General features: G+C 31.3%; 1 protein-coding gene across 2 annotated transcripts in view; it reads right to left on the bottom strand.

Annotated features, from left to right (window-relative positions):
• Positions 1 to 17558, bottom strand: part of LOC130897966 (cyclic nucleotide-gated cation channel subunit A) — a 224062-nt gene that overhangs the window by 81546 nt on the left and 124958 nt on the right. The window contains exons 2-3 of one of the 2 annotated variants that reach the window (XM_057806963.1): positions 14539 to 14748; positions 6902 to 7051 (exon numbers count right to left, since the gene is read on the bottom strand). In XM_057806963.1, the coding sequence (XP_057662946.1) occupies positions 6902 to 7051; positions 14539 to 14715 (327 nt within the window). In that variant the 5' untranslated portion in view covers positions 14716 to 14748. Of the gene's footprint in view, positions 1 to 6901; positions 7052 to 11940; positions 12310 to 14538; positions 14749 to 17558 lie in introns of those variants that run through there. The other variant, XM_057806962.1, reaches the window with a different exon arrangement.

Here is a 17558-nt window from a genome sequence, read left to right on the forward strand (position 1 = left end):
GTGAAGAAAGTACTGCCCGAATTAATTAATAGCCAGGAAAGTAGAATATTTATGGGTACAATTAGGAGAAAAAAACATTTCACTTATATATTTGCAGATGGAGCTTGATCTTATGAAACAATTTGTCAATGTTTTGGATAATCAGAAATAGTCCAAGCGTTTCTAAATACTTTTAGTAACAAGTTTCTTCTACTGTTTAAAAATACTTGAATATTTCTTAGTTAGTACTTCCTTGTGTCCCTCATCACAATTTTCTGATAAATATTATAAAATCGATTATTCTTTTTGCTTTCCTTCATTCTAAATGTATATGCGTGGATATTAGAGCAATCAATAGATTCCTAATAACTTTTTTAATTCTTAGAACCTTCTATCATATCACGACTTCTCCAGTTCTTTTTTGTTGTCTCGTTTCTAGCGTTTGGGTGTAGAATAGATTTTTCTACTAGTTAGTTTCTTGTTTATCTGTGAATATCTCTAGTATAGAAAATCTACTCTAAGTTACTCTTCTCTTTGCTAGTGTTTCATACTAATGAAAGTTACGGTTTTGTGACAACGGTAAATAGGTGTTAAAATTTTGCGAGGGAATTATTTTTCATGTCCAAGAGGGTAATCCCTTCAACAATCGAATAGTTCGAGTGGTTACTGCCATGTGGAGATGCCTGTGGATATTGATCTTGAACTTCTGTAGGTTGTAGTGTTCGAGAAAGTCGTGTCTTGGTAGCTTAAACATATTTCCCTAGATTTTAGTCCATTCTCTACCACAATTGTAATAAAATAACTACTGGAATGACGAATATAGTACTCGTGATATAACAATGTGATTATTTAGTCAAATACTCGAATTTTTACTCTAAAAAAACTTACTAAGCAATGATGAGAAGCTTCAACATGGACTTTTCTCGATACTTCATTCTATTACCGTTGATAGAATTGACCACGACTGTGTTGATATTTTAGGCTAGGAATAAATGTTTATTTAATTGTTAAAATCATCTGTTAATTTTTAGTATCAAATAGTAATAAGTGATATAAATTATTCTAATCTAAATGATAATCTCTCTAGGCTTTTGTAGTTTTCTTTAATACAGGATTGGGTCTTGTTCCTGCACATTTTGTATTTCAGTAACACAGTAACGATCATCGTAACTATTTGAATACCTATCCTTCTAATTTTGGAACGCATAGATTATTTGTTGCAAGAAAAGTTATGCAAGTTAAGCCTGGCACGTTTGCTCTGCATCTTCGTTCTAGGTTTTGTTTGTTCTTATTCAGTATTTTTAGTATACAAGATATATGACCTTGATCTTGCTGCTAAATACCACGGCCAAAATCGATTCTATCAATCAGTAATTTGCGTCTTATTTTCAAACATCTATATTTTATTATTTAGCGAGGATCTTTATGTAGTCATTATTTTTGAGAAGCCTCTGTATTACTTCATTTACTAGTTCATAAAGAGAGTATTTCCTTTTCTATAGAGCAAATTATATTTAAAATGGAAAATCTCATCAGTATTTTCCATTTCATGGCTTCAAAGCAAAGAATCTGTGTAAACAAGGCAAACAAGAATTTTCATTGTTTTTCGTTCGAGAGAGAATTTAGAGAGATTGATATTAATTGCACAAATATTATTTTTCATATACTTCCCACGAAAAAAACATTAATCTAAGATTGATTGAAACTCATATTTCACTTGACTTTTATATCTTATAAAAATTATATATCTCATATATCTTTGAACTGGCTACAAAATTGACCGGAAAGTTCACTAAAACGAATATAAGTCAACCCTCATAGATAGATTGTATCGTGCTTATATACTTAGTTTTATTATTTAAACCAATATCAATATTTTATCTATAGTCGTATTTACAAAAAATAATTCTTCTTCTTCACGAAAACCGATCAAAAAGATTCATGTACATTTTATAAAGCTCGAGGACGTTAAGTAATGTTAAGTTATGCTCAGATTAGCTATATCGACATCGGTACCCTACTATCCTATCATGAAATTATCCATCATTTTGAACACTATTGGCGGTCATGTGTGTATATACAGGAAAAGTTAGGACACCAAGAAGATTTATCAACCGAGGAGTACTTCACCGAGCGTCAAGGTATGCGCCACTAACTATAGGCTGCATGACAAGCAATTGCATGCAATTTCTTGCAAGGCAAAATATTGTATAGATGAATACTGCAAGTCTCTTCCAATCACATCATTGCTGCCACTAACAAATATTAGAGAATTAAACAAATACCTAGTAGAAAGTAACTAGATTTCTACTTAGAATTGCAGCTTGCAGGTAATAAAATTGGTACCAGAACCGATGATATTGTAAGTTCGAGATCTGCATGAAACAATCACCTGAACTTCGTCTGCGCGTGCTTTCTATCAAGAAATATTGCGCCTTGCATTGCATTACATCATACCAAGTGGCCTTATTCGAGAAAATTTTGCTTCTACGAGTCAAATTTGTGATCAAATATTTGATGATAAATCTGTTAATATGCGTACACATGAGATACGTCACATTCGAGCCTTCTGTCCTTTTTCGTACTTAGTGCATTCCACGAAGCGTTCACTGCACCTGAAATATTGTTTTGGCCGTTTTTCATGGCGATTACGGTCGCTGTGGTCGCAGCGAAGCCATCACTAATGACGACATGACTAATGCTCACGTCGACTCATATCAAGAGGTGGGTGAAAGTTAGTGTTGACAGAATTAGCGGAATTTTCAAATCTCAAAGCAACAAAGATTGGAAGATAATCTATTATTAGTACTTTCTGTGACGCACCACAAAATATTTTACTAGACATATTGATTCTACTTAAATGTTAATTAGTTAAGCACTCCCATAAGAAAAATATTCAATGAATAAACAGTAATATAAGCTTTCACTTTATTGTGTCTGCCATTTGTTGTTATTCACAATATTGTGTAATATTGTATTCAGTGACAAATCGTGAGTCTCTTCTTAATAGGTGCGCATAATAGCATTGGGATGGGAAACGACGTCATATTGGGACTGTTAAAAGTTTGTGCATAGGGCTCTAGTAATTGTTCTATAATCGTGATGGACTTGAAAACCTCTGTCATATTCATCGTCCACTTTTTCACAAAGATAATACCATCGAAAATGCGTTGGATATGATGGGAAAGACTGTTTAATTTAGATGAATTATTCTTTCGGGTGTAACACTCAGTGTCAATGAGTAAAGCCTAAAACATTTGGTCATGACCTTGTAAACTAGATTTAATTCTGATAAGACGATGAACTTTATCTTAAGGCGTATTATTTCATAAAAGTTGAATATTAATGAGTTTTATACCTAAAAAGTAATCTAATTTTCAATATTTTCATGATTTGGATCTTAAGTCTATTTTATAGATTATCAATCTCACTTAGGTCTTCATCAACATGTTACCTGATATGAATCAATTAGTTCAGATAAATACCCATGTAGGAGCCCTCAAACTTGAACGACTGTGTTAGCTTGGGCCAAGGCTGGGAAACCCGGAAATCATGGCCCAGGCCTGGTTGAAGTCTGGGTAACTCAGCTCAATTGCTCAATTGTTTAAATCTTTCTCTATCATTGATTGCTTTCTCATTCCTATGTATGCGAACCATTTCTAAAAATTCTATATTTGACTTGATTTTGAGGTTAGTTGAAATTTTATTATTCAATTGGTTTTTTTTCTCAGTTTTATATCGTATAGATTATTTCTTAATCTATTTTGTGAGTAATCAGATGTCGGTTCCACATAAACAGCATCGTTACGACAAAGCACCTCGTAGATAATATTAATTCGTTTAATTTTTTGTGTTTTAAATCTTAGACTACTGTCTATATTCTTTATGATTGATTCTAATTCACTTGATTCAATTTTTTTATTATTTCGTTCAGTCTTGATTGGGAAATAAGAGTTTATTTATAATAAAAAATTCAATATTTGGTTGATATTTTCAATTTATTTTGTGAAACAGTATGATACTAAATAAAATTGAATATACATGTGAACTTTGTTTTAGAGCGTTTCCTCCAAATCTTCCATTATTAATTTTGCTGTAACACTTGATATTGATACCTCAATAGTATGACCTTCAATTAGATTTCATTCTCGTGTTTGAATAACATTCTAGAGTCAGTTTCTAAAGATATTGTATTGTATAGTATTGTAATATTGTTTTATTTATTTATACACTATTATTATCGGTAGGGTGAATTTATGGACTTAATTTATTTAAACGCTTTTTTCTACACTTAACTAATTTATATAATAATTAACTTATTACTAATACTAACTTATATAATTTATTTAAATTCTGCGGTTATTTTTCTATTTCATTCTGTTCACTATGACTATTTGTTATAAACTAACTCACTCCGCTAAACATGCTTGATTTATATAGCAGAAATGAATCACAAGACCTTCCTAGAAATAAGTTCAAAACAAACATTGTAAATAAATCGCCTGCCATAAAAAAAAACATTTATAACAACAAACATCTAACGGGCGGCGACTTCGCCAAATTCTAGAATCCCATTACAACCGTACAGGGCTGGCTTTATGTCGGGGACGAGTTCGTAACAGTATGTGTGTACGGCTCTATTCAAAATATTATTTCACATTTTCGTCTTATGAATAGAATACTACGCGATTATCAAAATCTATTTCAATTATATGAAAAACTTTTGTCTTCAATTGTTAAACTATGAGTTATAGATTCCAAAGCAGATGCAATTAACAGTTCAATTTAGATACATATAAATACAAAATAGATATAAATACAGAACTTATAAAATTAAATATTTAATTTCGCTCAAATTATAGTATGTATATAAAACAGATTCTGTTTTTGCTGTTTGTTGTTCAGTTAATGTTATTTTATTTTCAATTGTACTGATGATGTTTCAATAACTTTGTTCATAACTTTTTGATATATTCTATTTTTGGCATACATTAACTTCTTCCTTTATTCAAATACACAAATTAAATTTGAATTGATTTAAATTCCTTTTTGTCGTTCAATTATTTTCTAAAATATTATTAGTTCAAGAAAGAACCTCAGGAAATTTCTTTTGGGAAAACATTTTCCTCAAAAAAATCTAGTTAATTGGGAATTATTTTTATTGTGTATATCATTGACTTTAAAGTCACGTTTTGCTTAGTTGGGACATAATAGTCTCACGTTCAACCGTTGGAACTAATATTGGTTTACTTTGAAAAAGTTCACTTCAATTCTGACGGTTCACATAATGAAAATGTATATTAAAGTTCACAAAAACCAAGAGTTTGCTCGATTTTGAAAAGATTTGATATAGAATCTGGTTTGATATCAGCGAAGATTATAATAAATCATCCATTCAATGTTTTTCTGGAGTTTATGCTCAAAGTAGGTATTGAAAGTACGAGCTCGTCTATTAAAATAGACCACAAAGCAGATACTGTTAGATTATGTGAATAGAATCTAAATTTTTGCGGATGTACCGGGTACAATTCCGGAAGGATCCTTTACATTGTTTGGTATAATTGTTTATAGTCAATCTAAAAAGAAGATTCTAGAACGTGAAGATAATGTATATAAAATGAGCTGTATAATCAGTAAATAATCTGATGTCGAAGTGAACACATCGGAATAAACAAATTAGTATGTTAAGAATTATTATTTAGTAATAAAACATAGAAACTTGTTATGATGTTTGTTGTCGTCTATAAGGCTACGAGTACCAAAGAGAAAAGATAATTTTTTATTTCGTAGATTTCTAGTAGAATTCTCGTCTTAGTAGAATTTGTTGCTTTTGAAAGACTTTCAATATAAATAATATACTCTTGCTCTGTGCTCATTTGAGCAAGATTTTTCGATATATTTACCTTTGAAAATAGATCTCCAGGATTGTGTACATTTAAATTCAAGGTATGTTTCATAATAAGATCTGTTTCCCATGATGGAATTTAAAGAATACATAAAACAGGTAGTTTACTTTTTAGATCTAAGATTAATGATAACATAAAACTACTTTGAGAATCAAAATCTAATTAATCCTTTTTGAATGAAAATTTCATTCATATTACACTTTTATTGACATACATAAAACAGTGAGAATTGAAACTGTTCCAAATTATTCCATCTTTTTGAGGCAATATAAAGTTATTATGTCCAAAACGTCATTTATCCTTCATCTTCAGAATCAGAAACATGATGAAGAATGCAGAATTGACAATATCACTGAAATTTTATTACCATATCAAGATATTACAAATGCAAGAATCTATTCTGAAAAAGGAGAAGATTGGTCTATGCGAAAGCAACATCAAAATATAATCATGTTACATTACGAGGGTAATCCGATAAGTGCTTAATATCGTAGTCAAATGCCGCCGATAGCGAAACTAAAAAGCGTTTGGGTGTTGTGGATGATGACTCTCATTCCTTTCAGCCGTTAAAATTGATTTAATAAGCTGTAATATGCTTACACGTCGATTTTTTATGAGCCAAGTGCAGGCGGCACCGCGGAAGATAACATGACAAAAATCCACGATCTTGTATTGACAGACCACCGATTAAAGGTGGACGAGAAAAAATTTCTGAACCACGTAGCTCTATATACCTCCTAAATAACGTTTTTCAAAACCAATAGTATAGTATATTTTGGATAGCTCATGATAAGGGAAAGCCTTTTCTGTCCTAGTATATATTCATTCATGTTTTTCTTTGGCTATGTTAACACTTTCAACATAAACAAACACTTGCGAAAAATGAAAACAAATTTTGGAGACATATAATAGAGAAACGAGATAATGTATTAAATATATACGACGTAGTAATCTAATGCGCCCGACCTCCTCGAAGAAAAAGATTGAAATATTCTCTTAGAATTAATGAAAAATACCTGCGGTTTTTCAGTTCCCGATTGACCTCTCTTGGATAGGGGTGTATGTACTTGTACTTCTGCCAATACATCCCTTGACCCATCTCTAGAAAGTGTTGAGTTGCTGGTTGTAAGTTCGTCTCGAGAAAACCCTTTAAAGATGCGATCTTTCTGAAAAACAAAATTTTTATTATTATTGATGTTTCCTCTGGAGAAAAGAATTTCAAAGTACTGTTTTCAACTACTCTGGACCACAGAGAACTAATGGTAATTAGAATTTATTTTTAACATGCAATTCTTCATTCAGAAGATTCATTAAATTGTGAGAATATATTCCATAAAATGCAGAATTTTGGTTATACAATGAAGTATGAAAGGAGAGAACAAATACTTAAACCGTAGAAAAAAGCCTAAAGTATGGTCAACTTATGGTGAGACGTAACAGAACGTATTAGGCTTGATCAAGTGTAATATAACATTTTATAGGTAAGTTAACAAATAGCTCAATTTTTCCTATGTTACTTAGTATATGAGCCGCACTCGTTCAAAATTATGAAATTTTCAATTATTTTATACAATTCACTTCAAATTGCTGTTTAATAAGCTGTGTTATGCTTACATGGATTGCTATGATAATAATTGTATTATTTAATTAAATAAAAGTATTATCTGATAAACTTTAATTTTCTCAAGTTTCAAATAAAGAAGATGCAGGTGAATACGTTCCAAATATACCATGAAAATTATAATTATTTTTTTCTTAATCGCAGAACCAAGTGCGACTCTCCGATTTTTGTGTCCCATATAGATTGCGTCAAATTAACCATGATAAATAATTCAATATACCCAAAGAAAAATGTATGAAGATTCGTCAAGCCTCCTAGTTTATAATATGCGTTTTAATGTTTCCAAAAAAGATCGATTTCAAGGATTGATTGAACTTTCTTGATACATATCACACGTCGGATCTAATAAGAGCTATATCTGAAAAAATTATAGATATTAGAACCGATTTTATTACAAAACAAACCAATTTTGATGAAACAACGAGACAGTTATGTAATAATATAATTCTTTTAAAGGGATCATGAAATTCGATAAGTTTATTTATTCAATATATTTATTATTATACATGTTTTGATGTATGGAATTGAAAAATGTATCGATTTAAAAATGGTTGATTCACAAAATCATCCATATATTTTCTCCTAGGAAGGGAAGTCCTAGAAGTTTTGAAATAGAAAAATAAAACAAATATTTATAATTGGATATGGCTTTATTGTTTTTCAAACTATCCTCCATTAAGATTAACACACTTTTGCATGTGTTTGAACTAATTGTCGAAGCCTTATTTCCATTCTGATTGAGGTGACTCTAGAACATGTGATTTAAATGCATCAAGTACAGATTGGTCTGGGAACTTACAAAATACGTTGAAATAGCCTGCTATGAGGGCTGCTACTGAAGCTTTGAGATAGTGTAGAAAAACGTTGACCTCGCAATTTATTTTTTATCTGAGAGAATAAGGGTGTCAAACAAGGACTGTATGACGGATGACCGATTATTTCGGTGTTTTCATTGTTCAAAAACATCTTAGTTTGAACTGATGTGTGAGGATTGGCATTGTTTTGGTGGATAATGATTCTTCTTCTGCGATTGGTGTCCCTGATTTTTTTGAACAACTTTTGTTGGATTTGGCTCGACTTGGAAGACCTATACAGTCGATTGTTGTTTAGTTTCAGGTTCATTTGCACAGATTCATGATTCATCACCATCCCGAAATGATAGAAGTCTTTTGAAACACCACGATTGAGATTTTTCAGCATTTCTTTGCACCAATCGCCCCAACTTTTTGAGCAATTATCAAATGATGTAGTATCCAACGCGAATAAACTTTCTGACAGCCAAATGTGCATGCAAAATGTATGGAACTAATGCTCAAGTTTGTCTCATTCTCACGGTATGTCACATGACAATCTTCCAATATCAGTTTCGCACAGCATCGATTTTTTCTTGTACTGCAGCCGATTTCGGACGACCTTCACGAAATTCATCCTATAGCGAAAACCAGCGAAACCCGGTTGTTTGAGATGGTGCTCCATCACCAAATTTCTGTTTGGTGGTTTCTGTTGGTCTATGTAGAAATCATTGCAAGAAAAATTTGGCGATTTAAATTAATTTTTTATACAAAATGAAAGTTTCAAGTATCTGGAAACAACTCAAATACACTCATATGACAACACGTTCTAAGTATGTTCACCAATAAAAATGTCAAACTTTATGATGGCAATCTCAGATTTGACATATTCATATCAGTGCTGCCATATTTCAAAACTTAAGTAGCAGCCCTCGTAGACAAGCCTACACAAAGTTAACAATGCCACCTAAATTGTGTAAATGTTAGCATTGTTATTACAGTTTTGCTTCGTTGTTTGTTCGATTTGAAATATTTAAATATCTCAAAACCTGTTCAAACTCAAAACACTTAAAATGATTGTATTTTTTGTACATAATATTTGATTTTGATTAAAAAGCTCATTTTTCTTGTAGGCGTTATAGATGAAGAGGATGTTTGACAATTAAGACGGATGCTTTATTGAATTTTCGAGCCAAATTTACACGGATATTATTACACAAAATTTTGCTCAAATTAAAAAGAAATTGTTAAATATGACTGAAATTATTGGAGTACTATATATATATATATATATATATATATATATATATATATATATATATATATATATATATATACAGGGTGTCTCACGACGAGTTAAAACTATCTGTATATGGCAAAATACTTATAAAAAAATCATGACAATGTCTACGTTTAGGTTTTCGGATACAATCTTTTTAACTAAAATATTTTTAAAAATGGCCGACCTCTAGTTCTACCAGAAGTCGACTATAACTTTGTTTTTTTAAATAAAACACCCTATATATTAATACATTTTTAAAATTTTAGTATTTATAAAATCTTAGTATACTTTTGACTGAGAACTTTTTTTGAAAAATGCATACTTTCTGAGTTATTGATTTTTTTGTAAAAAATTTGACCGTTGCAAATTTCTTTATTTTTTTAAATAGAACCACCCAGATTTTTCTATTTTGATGCATTTACGGGTACAAAATAAGGCAAATTCATGTATACTCTCCTATACCTAAGCCTTACCGTTATACAGATATTAAATGTTTTCTGTAAATTTTTAGAGATGCAGATGCAGGTGTGGTCTAAATTTTATTTTGACCCTTTGATACAAGCACTAAGAAATGAAAAAGTATTTTTCTTCATCTTGTCGGGGTCTGTAAAAAATATCAAATCAAATTGTATTTACTAATCCTATTCCATCTTTTAGTCGCTTCCGAGATATTTAAGGTTTTAAATTATTATTGTATTTTTTAACAAGTTTTAATTTTTTATGTATACTTTTAGTAGGCTTTGTATTTTTTTGTATTTTCAAATTTTTTACAAAAAAATCAATAACTCAGAAAATATGCATTTTTCGAAAAGTTTTTAGACAAAAGTATTCTAAAATTTTACGTAGATTTTAAAATAACAAAGTTACAGTTAAATTTCGGCAGAACCGGAATTCGGCCATATTTTAGTTAAAAAGATTGTATCCGAAAACCCAAACATAGAAATTTTTATGATTTTACTATAAGTATTTTGCCATATACAGATAGCTTCAACTTGTAGTGGGACACTAGTAGTTCACCTTCATCATGAATATCAAAATAAGGATAAAATCAACTTAGAACTTTGTTCCAATAAGAAAAATTAATTTTTCTTTGGTTTGCACATTTCAAATATATTGAATTTATTAGAATTTACAAAAAAGAGCTATAAATTTTACTTAAATTATTTAGATCTTTTTTATCATTTATAGCTTTTTCGTTCTTATGAATGTGAACCATTTCTAAAAATTCTCTTTTACGTATATTAGATTCCGTTTCAAGAATTTTTGAATATTTATAATTGAATTTATGTTTTTTTGATATTTCATGGTTCGTTAATGCAGTTCTATTTTTTTATCGTATTGATGACCTCTTAGTCTATTTTCTAAATACTGAGATGTTTTCCCTATGTAGACAGCGTCACAATTAGTACAAGGCACTTGATATATAATATTATTTCTTTTGTTTTTTGGTGTTTTAGATTTCAATTTAGTGAAATATTTGGAGAATGTTTTATGTCCTCTATGACTTATACTAATATCATATTTATTGTGATAATTCGATAATTGTTGGGAAAGTCCTTGTACATATGGTAAGGAAAAATGTTTTATGTTTTGATGTTTCGTTTCAGTTTTGTTTTTAAATTTATTGTAGTATCCTATTCATTTTCATATTTGAAATATGTTGTTGTAAGTGTATAGCTTTTATAAATTCATTTCATTCTTAATGAATCACCCTGTATATATATATATATATATATATAATGATAATGTACAGTATGAAAATGAAATGAAATGAAAATATGAAAGGAATTTTATTCTTATGCATAAATATAGTTTTTTAAATTTGGTGCAGTGTTATCTATGAATGAGATGTAAAATTTTGATAATGTCTCTATCACAAAACTTTACAGTCAAATTGAATGTTCAAAATTATCACCCTTCACTTCTTGACAATATCCGAGGCGATTTTGGAATTCTCGTAAACCATTTTGTATGACCTCTGGGGTTATTTTGATAATATCTTCCGTTATCCTAACTTTCAAATCATCAATATACTTTAGGTTTTAAATTACCCCTTAAGGAGTAATCGATAGGAGTCAAATGGGGAGATCTAGCCAGCCATTCGTCTTCAAATCCACCTATTGGGAAAAACCTCGTTTAAATAATTTCTATCTGCACGTGCATAATGCGGTGGAGCTCCGTCTTGTTGGTAGTAAATCGATCCCTGATCGTCGACTTAACTAATTATTAACTGTAAAATACTCGAAAGCTTACAACAGGAGATATTTGTTCTAGTATGAAACTTGACCCAAGTTACCATTTCCATAATAATTATGGATTGGATTGTTTCCAGATATGATATGAATAAGAATCATTACTCACGTCTTTATTTCCGGGATTGGTGCAATCATCACAATAAAATTTTCCAAAACGGTTCCTTAGAGGATAAAATTCAATTTCAGAGAGTTTTGAACATTTTTCACAAACACGACATTTGCAATTATCACATCTAATTTTAGAGCGTTGGATAAGACACTTTGAGCAGCTCATTTGTGAAAGTTTTAATACACTAGAATCTCGATTAGGATTTTTTACCCCCAATAAAATACAATAAATAATATTTTTATCGGCGGTATTATTAAGATCCTTAAAATAAATTTATAATGACAATGTTATATATATTCTAATACTTATTGGTGGATTCAACAAAAATGTTATGCTTAGTATTCAAGCATTGACGAATACTATACTGAGTAAATAAACTTCAATAATTGTCTTTTATCAGTTACCAAATGACACCGGCGGTATTAGTTCAAGATAAAACACCGGATGGCAAATATATTTAATTGAATAATACTAAATTAGTACTACATAGTTTATTGATTCTCTTATAATATGTGATTGTTGGATTGACGGGATATTTACTTCCTCCAAAAACTACCCTCTAAGAATATAATAACTATAATGAATATTGTAACTCACATATGTAGTTTGTTGTAATTGATTTAGTGAGTTATAACCGCAAGATAAATACATTTCTTTATCTACGACTATAATAATAAATACTGAAATAAGAGTATACAAAATAAACACAAATTTTGATATTGAAACAGTGCTATGAAAGTAAAAAAATTGATTGTCAAATTTGAACAACCAAAAAACTAAAAATTTGAGATTTTACGGTCTTAATTGAATCTGTACGGTGGAGGGAGACCAAAATGCTGTCAGAAAAACATCTATAGAAAAACATTTTTTATACACACAACTTTCAAAATGCACAAAATATAAAATAATAAGAATAATCCGCATTTAAAACAATGTTCTTGTTTCAAAACATAAAACAACTGGTACTAAAGTCTATTTATCGAAGAAAAATAGTAAATAAAAAAAATGATCAGTGCATGATCATCACGTGAACATCCCGGGCGGTAGGTTTTTCTTTCCACATATCCTTCCTTGGAAAGCAGTCCTCGTATTTTACAGTTACAATCCGCATTAATCGGTAGAAAGATGAGACACGGTGTTATACTCGATAAACATGTCATTTTTCTCAATTTTTCACTGATATAGAGTTTTGTGATAGGAAATATTATTATACTTCTAAACAAAAATGGGTATTTGCTTCATATTCTTTGAAATTAAAAAGATTCCGTCACCTATTTTGAAAATATGACCGATTCAGTAACTACAACTACATGTAGAATATGTCGTGAATATTCGAGCTTTCAAACTTTGGAACTATTGAAGTCAAATTCAAATATTCTCCATTGATGAAGTTCATAAATGATATACGAGGTTTGTCCCAAAAATAAGTCATTCATATGCGCAGATACTTTGCTTACATTGTTTCTGACGTTTGTTGCATTTTATTTTTGTTAAAAATATCAGATCAACGAATTTGCATAAAAGTTTGCTACAATCTTGGAAAAAACCAACTGAATTATCCTTGAAGATTAATCATGAGTTTAAGCTGTGACACAGAAACAAAGCGATACTTTTGACTGTGAAACTTTCTATTCTCAATTACCAAAACCAAAACTGAATGTCAAAATTAATGCTGAATTATTTTACAATTTTGAGGTGTTGTGCAGCATGATAAGGGTCCGAAATGTCGAACATCCACTGAGTTCTGAAAATATTGGGTGACGCAGAAAACGACCACAACTTTGAATAATCGCGGTAATTTGATACTTTACATACATTCCTAAAGACATAAATATTGGTTTGATAGTGGGACAATATACTTATTTTGCGAAATAATTTCCTAGATTGCTGTTTTTGTGGAGAGCCAAATTTTAATTTTAACTTAACACACTACCACTACATCAATACTCAGTTACGCTGTAAGACGCGCTTTTTGATAACCAGGTTATCGTCTTCAGAGACTGCATGTAAAATAAAACCCTTTATTGTCTTGGCCTTGTCCCTATTTAAGCTTTTCTCAAATTCAGTCCGTCCATGTTTTAAATGAGCTCTTTAAAACGGACATCAACGGATCTCTTAGTCTGCCCAATATAATTCCCATCACAGTCACCACAGCTAATTTCATATTTGAAAATTTTCCAAATTTGGAATTTTATCCTTAAAACAATTGATTTAATGTATTGTTGGATTTATAAATCAATTTGAAACCCACTCTTTTGAATATTCCTTCCAATCCAATTTGTATACATCGGATTGAAAGGTACCAAAGCAAATTTTTCTTGTTTTTCGTTTTGAGTTTGGAAAAAGTGGTTTTATATAGGGATTTCTTAAAGCTATGACTGTTAACATATTTACAATTCTCTTATCATAGCCGTTGAGTGCAGCTACATCCTCAATAAAGGTCCTTTGCCTGTCGTATCTTTAGATGTTAAGTGGGAAGTGAATTGAACGATGTACCAGGAAATGGAGACTGGCCATCTTACGATGGAAAAATTGGAAAGAATCAGCCGGGATGTATCTGCACGTAGCGGTGTTTTTCCCTTTTAATTTACTAACCCTTGTCACTTTGGTGTAACCTGCCAGATAGTTGGAAGAGTACTTTCCAGAATTAGCTGAAAGTCCGTCTCTGCAAGGACCAGGTCCTGATCCGCTAGATACAGGTTGTACAGTAAAAACCGACCCGGGGCGCCTGCGTGGGTCACCTCGAGCCGCTGCCATTACATAACTCCACATCGCAGCAGTTCATGGCAGGTATGAAGGGGATCTCTGAAAATGATAAAATATATAGTTATTTATCAGTGATATAAGATAGAGGAGAATTTTTGCAATATTTTCAATTATAGGCACTTAATGTATTACAGATTTGGTTATGACTCCGAACTACGCTTGGATAACTTTTGTAAAATTTGTATTGTGTTATCATCGATATTAACATGATATTTGTTGAATATCGCAACAATATATTTTGTTATAGCACGAGTACTATTTATTTTGAAGAAAATATTTTCTGACACAAATTTGGTTGACAGATTATTGTCCTTACAAAAGAAAAAATTATTCCATAGCGTACCAATCCATTTACTATTTTAGGTCGCAATTACTTTTCTTGAAGTTATGAAATCGACTTAATCCCATAAAGAAATTGTTTTTCGCTATAAATTTCTCTATCTACTCCAGTACGCTCTGTTGTTTGTTTTTAAAATTGTATGAGTATTAACAGCTGAAACCCATATTTCAAATTGATGTTTTCTGTTATTTTAGTTCAAATTTAGGTCAGCCAGTGAGTGAAAGATTCAAATTAATGGAATGTAATCAAAGTAAAAAATAATTCTTCAAGAAAATTAAATATCCCCGTTCCAAAGAATTTTCCATGTAGACATTATTTACTATGAATAAGTCGATAAATGCAAGTGAATACATAAGTCAGACAACAAATTTGTATTAAAAGAAAAAAATGCAGCGTCAAAATGAATTTATTATAAGGAAAATTTATTAAAAGAAAATTAAGAAGAATTCGAAAAAGTTGCACTGTAAATGTTTAAATTGATCTTTGAGAAGGCCCCGGAGGAAAAAATCACAGGGTGTCAGGTCACATGACCGTGTGGGCCACTCAACAAATCCTCGTCCGCCTATTCATTCTTCAAAATAAACATTAAGGTACTCCCGAACACATAAATCGTAGTGTAGCGAGGCTCCATCCTGCATAAATAATTGGTATTCGCGAGCGTTGGATCATTCCATCTGCTCACGTGAGTCTTCGAGCATTTTCAGATAACTTTGGCCCTTAACATGAACCTCAAAAGAGTACGGACCTACGAGAGCGTTGCCTGACTTATGCCGATCTTATTGCCGAGAGGCAATCTATTTAACAAAAGTATAAAGTCCTAATATACATAGAAGTAATAGAAAAGAAGAATATTGGGTCCAAATAGAATGCAGCTTCAATTAAAAAACAGACAACTTTTACATAAAACTAAGTTGTTCATTTATAAACACTAATCAGAAACCTGAGACTGAGAAGAGCTGATGAAAATATGCTGTTGATTTTTGAACCAAAGACTCTGAGACTGACATTTGGGTCCATCTGTACAATCAACAATTGCTGTGTGTTTCTTAATATTCGTTATCTCGTTATTATACTACAGCTGTGGGTCAGACAATGATTAATAGGGATCTAAACGCTTAAATCAAAAATCAGCCTCTTCCTTCGAGGATTTACAATGAGAAATTTTAAAACACATTCAATCAATAAATATGTTGCCAACTGGAGTATCATTGAAATGGTCCGTTGAATCCTCATTGTCCCGAGAAGCCCCACATCGACCAACGGTGGATACACTTGAGCCTGTGAAGCTGAATCAAATCCTGCTCAGGTTCTGACTTCTCACGTCCAGAAATAATAAGCTCTCATATTTGAGATATTTGAATGAAAAAGGCAGAAGAACTAATTTGACCGACAACTCAGGTCAAAAAAAGTTTTAACTAAGCGCGGTATAAAATACTCAGAGCGAATAATCAATTCTTCAAAAAGTTGTATTTCGTTAATGTTAGCAGGAAACGCTGCTGGCGAACACCTAACCAAGCATTTGTGGGATACTTGAGCCGAAAATGGGCCAGCTGGTACTCGCTATAGCAATACCGCATCAGGGTGGTTTGAAGTCCAGACATTTGCTGATTAGTTTTCTCAACTCTTACTGCCTAGATTAAAGAGGATTGAAGAAAAAAAGTTATAATTGGCGACAATCCCTCATCACATATAAACGTATACGTTTTAGAAATGTGCAGGGATAATTATATTCATTTTGTGTGTCTCCCTCCCAACAGCGTACACGTAACCCAACTTTAGATGTTTAATTTTTTGCTCCAATGAAAAAAGCATGACGAGAAATCTTGTTCCATTACAAAGAAACACACGTAGGACATAGATCAAATGTGTTGGAATAACAACATTCTCCTACACTTCTAAAGGAGTTAATGGAAAGAATCTCTGAAAATGCTGCCTATAATTTAATTTCTGGATCTAGAAAAAGTGGCATTGTACCTTGTGATGTAAGTTATCTGATAGAAAGACGTGCCGCTTTGTGGTCCATTTCTGACATTCGGAGAGTCTGATGACGACATAGATGAGGTAAAAAACTAAACTATGACTACTACAGTAAAACCTGCTCAAAAAATTAATTGAAGAATCTGGACTTAGAAATGATGAAAGAGTAGTTGGTGATTATGTTCTGTTTCTTTACGAAAACGACGGGTATCCTGGAGAAATAACTTCGTTGGACAAAGATGATTAATGCCATGGTTAGAGCATTAACATTTTGGAAGTGTCCTTCAAATACTTGATTCAATAGACCCACCGAAGCAGATGACAAAACGTGACTTGTATATCGTACGAGAATGTGACAAACTGTGGCGGAATTAATTTTTTTTTTAATTTTTTAGACTCAAGTTACTTTGAAGGTTGTAATTTTTTCAATTTCTTATTCACATTTCTATATAATAAATATGTTTATTTAGTCTACTTTGTATCTGAATTCAAACACTTACATTTACAAATTGGGACTATATTTCTGGAGCCC

Source organism: Diorhabda carinulata, chromosome 9 (genome assembly GCF_026250575.1).
Source record: "Diorhabda carinulata isolate Delta chromosome 9, icDioCari1.1, whole genome shotgun sequence".
NCBI lineage: Eukaryota > Metazoa > Arthropoda > Insecta > Coleoptera > Chrysomelidae > Diorhabda > Diorhabda carinulata.